We start from the raw sequence: 5,787 nt of genomic DNA on the forward strand, positions 1-5,787 counted from the left end.
TGCATTAGCAGAAAGCTGAAGCAGAAGCAGAGCAGCCAGGACCTGAACTGGCTCTGTGATAGGAGATGGCAGTGTTTTAAGCCATGACTTAACCTGCTGTGCCTTTCTTAATATTTAAAGATTATCTTAAGGTCTTTTCATTGAACATTTATCCATTTTTTCCTGATTTATGTTGACAAGTAATTAATACAATCTATTTTACACACCCCCCCTAGGGTGGCACTTTCACAATCTCCAATTTAGGAATGTTTGGAATTAAGAATTTCTCTGCTATAATTAATCCACCTCAAGCATGTATTTTGGCAGTTGGTGCTTCAGAGGATAAACTGGTGCCAGCAGATAATGAAAAGGGGTAAGTGCCAAAATGGAGGGAGAATTCTAAGCTCATTTTCATTACACTATATCTGGTTTTAATTTAAATTTTGCATAGTTATTGGCTTGTTATATTGGGGCTTCAGATAGTCAGATTGAAATGTAGAATGAAATTCTTCAGGACAGCAACTCTTATTTTCCCAAATATAGTTAATCCTAATTGAGATGGAAAGTGTTATTTACTCTAGGTGAGGGGTCATCCCAATTTTCTTTCTTAAAAAAATTATTCATTTATTTGAGAGGTAGAGACAGAGTAAGCTCCCATCTACTAGTTCAGTCCCCTAGTACCGATAACAGCTGAAGCTGAGTGAAGCCAAAGATGAGCTGGGACCTCAATCCAGATCTCCCAGTGTGGGTGGCAGGAACCCAATTACTTGAGCCATCATTGCTGCCTCCCAGGGTCTGCATTAGGAAGGAGGTGGAGCCAGGAATTGAACCCAGATACTCCAGTATAGAACATGGTTGTCTTAACCAGTAAGCTAAATGCCTTCCCCCACTACTCTGAGAGTAAATATTTTAGATTTTCTGGACCATATGGTCTCTGTTGGAAATACTTTGCTGCTGTAGTGTCAGCAGTTATAGACAGAATGTAATTTAATTTCAATAAACCTTTATCTATAAAAATAGAGGACAGGATTTGGCTCATGAGTGGAAGCGTATGAACCTCTGTGCCAGGTATCTTGTTTGGTCTGTTTCTGTAAAGTGCTGCTTTCAGCTAAAGGGTTAGGGGGACATGAAGACCAGGTGGAGATTAATATCACGTGTGGGTGGGATTGACTGTAGGATAGGAGTTGGTATTTGGGTGGTTATTGCCTTAAACCTAGTGATTACCTTCAGAATACCTAATAATTTTTTTTTTTAACCTTTTCTAGGTTTGATGTGGCTAGTGTGATGTCTGTTACACTCAGTTGTGATCATCGAGTTGTGGATGGAGCAGTTGGAGCCCAGTGGCTTGCTGAGTTTAGGAAATACCTTGAAAAGCCTATCACCATGTTGTTATAATTAAGCCAAGAATTTCTAGACTGTCCCAGGTGACACTGGTTCCTTCTTATCAAGATATTTATATGTTATTAAACAGATGGTTCTTTTAAAGTTAACTATTTAGTTATTTTTATTATTGAATCTGTCCGGATAAGTTACTTGTAATTGGCATTACTGAATCTTTAAAAATAGCAGTTACACTCAAGTGTTGTTCACACTAATTATTATAACACCAAATTTTAAGCTGTACACTTCTAGTTGAGGGACATATGGCCTAGCCTTTTGGTGATTACATACTCTCAGGAGGAAATATAGGATGGGAAGAATTGTAGATTCCTAAAGACATAAAAGTCAATTGGCTGAAATGTTGGAATTTGAAAAATTTAATTGCCTGAAATGTTCTGCTTAGATGAGAGGGAAAGAGAAGTGAGGAAAATTAGTACTCTTGGGAAAAGCTTGATTTTAGAATTTCAACCCAGCTTGAAGTTTTCTGTTACGTGGTGTTGGTTTATCCTGGGAAAGGTAGAGAATATCAGGGAAAGTGAAACTTCTGAATCAATAGTTTCTGAGATCTCTTCAACCAATTGTACTTTGGTTGTTTTCCCTTCGTAAGTTATAAATATAAACCAGCTGTGGGGTATAAGTGGGAATTTATGTGGGTATTTATTTAAACAACTTAAATGTGTATCTCTTAGAGCAGAGTTTTATAATTAGCTCCACATAAAAGAACATACATACAGAATAGAACAGAAATTGTGAAAGAATTAGAGGGAAACAATTTTCCAAAATCAGCTGGTAGCTCCTTGCAAATGAACTTAATTATTCCAATTTATTACTCAAATAATTCTGGAAAGCATACTAAATAACTGGAATATATATGGAATAAGTGTACATATGTAAAATATGGTTACTTGAGTTGGATATGTGCCAAAGTCCATTTATCACCAAGTCCTCTCTGCAAAGAAGAGGGGAAGGGATACATTGGTGAACAGTTTGAAATGCTAATAAATGATGCCCATTTTGATTTCTACTTGGATAAAGTTAAAAAAAAAAAAAAAGTTAAATGTGAATGTGTATTAAAAAGTGTTCTGTCTTTCTACCCTAGCATTGTCTCATGTAAAAATGAGAAAGCCCTAAAATCCTGTTGAAAGGAAAATCAATTACGTGGCTACCTTACCTTACTAGCTTAAATACTTTTTTCCATTTTATTACATTTTGCCTTTTTTTGGAAGGAAGGAGGAGGTAATTGATGCTCAATGTAATTAAAAATGAACTGGGAACATTATCACAATTCCAGACTTCCTCTTGAATTGATGTGTTTTAATAAGTGGAATTATTTATGACTTTAAAATAAATCCAGTGCTTCCTTGTCTATGTAATATATGGAGCTATCCCCTGAAATTTGCTTTTAAGAATTTCAGTGTTGAGTCTACTTCTAAATGTTCATTATTACATGGTGCACAAGTGACACTCCACATATTCTACAAACATTTACCTTGCAGTAATATTAGGAAAATAGTTTAGGTTGAACGGAAGATTATGTAAAAGGAACGAGCTTATTACAAGGGACCATCATCACTCTGAGCCAAATCTCATGGTTCAAACATGAAACTTCCAAGATAGTTCATTCTTTGCTAATGCTATGGCTCTATTGTTCCCTTGAAAGAAAAATAAAAACAATTGCTTTTTAATAAAAATTGTTCTGAATAAAAAATTAATCTGAGCTATAATTGAAATTTAGAGTCAGTCTATTTCTCTTATCAGAATTGAAAGAAAGATAGTATTTTTGGTTCAAATAAGATTGTTTAAAAATTAAACTTTATGCTTCCAATGTGTCTGGTCTAATTTTTTGATCCATTGGTGATTATTTTACCCAGTAAATGATTAAGATGCAGGGATAGCTGTGTATATATAAGATCTTCATGCTAACAGAATTTGAGTTTATATATAATTGGTAAAATATGGACTGAGTTTAGGGGAATATAATCTAATACTTAAAGCTCAAGGAGTTATTGAAGTACGCTGTGTTGGGTTTTGGCACTTACTACCAAGATGGAAAATGTGCTCTGGCTCTGTTGGTTAATTTACTTCCAGTTCTGAGGTTTGTGATTGTGAAACTGTGGTAGCCCAAGGCAGGACCTACAAAAGGTGTAAACCAGTATATGAGAGACGATAGGAACATGTTCCAAGGAATAGTTCATCACCTAGTAATGCAAAAGTCCTGGAATACATGGAGAAACCCTGATTGCTTCTGATAAGTTGTCTAAAATTAAGTCTGTAGAAAAATAGGTTTTTTCCTTTTATAAAAGATTTATTGGGGCCTGTGCTGTGGCATAGTGAGTTGAGCCTCTGCCTGTGGTGCCAGCATTCCATATGAGCACTGGTTTGTGTCCCAGCTGCTCCTCTTCCATTCCAGCTCTCTGGTTATGGCTTGGGAAAGCAGTGGAGGATGGCCGAAGTGCTTGGGTCCCTGCACCCACATGGGAGACCCAGAAGTTCCTGGCTCCTGGCTTTGGATCAGCTCAGCTCCGGCTGTTGCAGCCATTTGGGGAGTGAGCCAGCAGATGAAGGCTCTGTCTCGCCCTCTGTCTATAACTCTGCATCTCAATAAATAAATCTTTTTTAAAAATAGATTTATTTTATTTTAAAGGCAGAGTTACATAGAACAAGAGATCTTCCATCTGCTGGCTCGCTCCTCAGATGGCCACATGTCCAGTGCTAAGCCAGGACGGAGCTAGGAGCTTCATTGGGTCTCCCATTGGGTACAGGGGCCCAAGCACTTGGGCCATCTTCCGCTATTTCTCCCAGGCTATTAGCAGAGAGCTGGATTGGAAGGGGAGAAGCCAGGACTCAAACCAGCACTTATATGGGATACCAGCATGTCAGTGGCAGTTTTACCCACTACACAATGCAGGTGCCAAAAAAATCTGGTTTCTAAACAAAGGATAATTTCCATCTCAAATTATTTCTAATTACAGGGGGGACAAAACCTCTCAAGTAAGATTTCAAATTTAAACCAGTCCACAGTTTATTATTGTAATTACTTTTTAAAAGATTTATTTATTTATTTATTTGAAAGGCAGAGTTAGAGAGAGAGGGAGAGACAGAGAAAAGTCTTCCATTGGCTGGTTCACTCTCCAAATGGCTGTAGCGTCCAAGGCTAGACCTGTTAGGAGCCAGGAGTTTCTTCCAGGTTTCCCACATGCGTACAGAGGCCCAAATACTTAGGCTGTCTTCCACTGCTTTCCCAGAGCATTACCAGGGAGCTGGATCAGAAGTGGAATAGCCAGGACTCAAACCAGTGGCCATGAAGAATGCTGGTGTTGCAGGTGGGGGCTTAACCTACTATATCACAATGCTGGCCCCTATTATTTCTTCAGGACAAAAGTAACTTGTCTCAGTTTCAGGTTTGTTTGTTTGTTTGTTTGTTTTTTAAGATTTATTTATTTGAAAGGCAGAGAGAAAGAGAGATCTTCCATTCACTGGTTCACACCCCAAATGGCTGCAACAGCCGGAGCTGAGCTGATCTGGAGTCAGGAGCTCCTGGGTCTCCTACATAGGTGCAGGGCCCCAAGGACTCGGTCTATTTTGTACTGCCTTCCCAAGCTACAGCAGAGAACTGGATCAGAAGTGGAGCAGCTGGAACTTGAACTGGCACCCATTTGGGATGCTGGCACTGCAGGCAGCAGCTCTACCTGCTACGCCACAGCACCAGCCCCCTCAATGTCAGCTTTTTTCCCTTAAATTAGAGATGGGTATATTTTGTTTACAACATGCAGTAACATCCAGTTACTGTTACCACAGTGTATGTGATCCACAGACAATATTGTTTTGTTTTTGTTTTTAAAGATTTATTTGAAAGGCAGAGTTACACAGAGAGAGATCTTCCATCCCTAATTCATTCCCCAAATGGCCAGTGCTGGGCTAAACTCATGCCAGAGTCTTCCACATGGGTGCAGGGGCCCAAGCTCTTTGGCCATTTTCCACTTCTTTCCCAGGTGCTTTAGTAGGGAGCTGGATTGGAAGTGGAGAAGGTAGGACTCATATGGGATGCCAGTTCACAGGCGGCAGCTCGATCAGTACACCACAACTCTGGTCTGACAATAAGTTATTTCAAAAGTTCTGTAGGGGTAGCTTGGGCTCACAGCAGAGCTGTTTAATCACACTACAAAGATTCATAGAAGCATGGATTTGAATGTTATATTTGGCCCTGCATGTTTATTACAGGAGGAAACTTTTAACTGCTGCAGTTCATCCTAGTAATAAATTTCTTGCACTGTCTGGGAAAATTTACTACAGTTTTAACTTTTTTTTCCAAGCAATAAAGCAATTGTTCCAACATGTTACTTGGAAAGAATCAGAATTCTCCTGAATAGTATTTACATTACTCAAGATCAGTAGAAATATCTTTAAAATGAGTACATCATGACTACA

At 38.7% G+C, this 5,787-nt stretch overlaps 1 protein-coding gene across 1 annotated transcript in view; it reads left to right on the forward strand.

Annotated features, from left to right (window-relative positions):
* Positions 1 to 3,089, forward strand: part of DLAT (dihydrolipoamide S-acetyltransferase) — a 39,162-nt gene extending 36,073 nt beyond the window's left edge. Inside the window, exons 13-14 of the mRNA XM_017343359.3 lie at positions 216 to 352; positions 1,245 to 3,089. Coding sequence (XP_017198848.2) covers positions 216 to 352; positions 1,245 to 1,374 — 267 coding nt within the window. The 3' untranslated portion in view covers positions 1,375 to 3,089. The remainder of the gene's footprint in view (positions 1 to 215; positions 353 to 1,244) is intronic.
* The last annotated feature ends 2,698 nt before the right edge of the window (positions 3,090 to 5,787 follow it).

This window comes from Oryctolagus cuniculus, chromosome 1, assembly GCF_964237555.1.
Source record: "Oryctolagus cuniculus chromosome 1, mOryCun1.1, whole genome shotgun sequence".
Lineage (NCBI taxonomy): Eukaryota > Metazoa > Chordata > Mammalia > Lagomorpha > Leporidae > Oryctolagus > Oryctolagus cuniculus.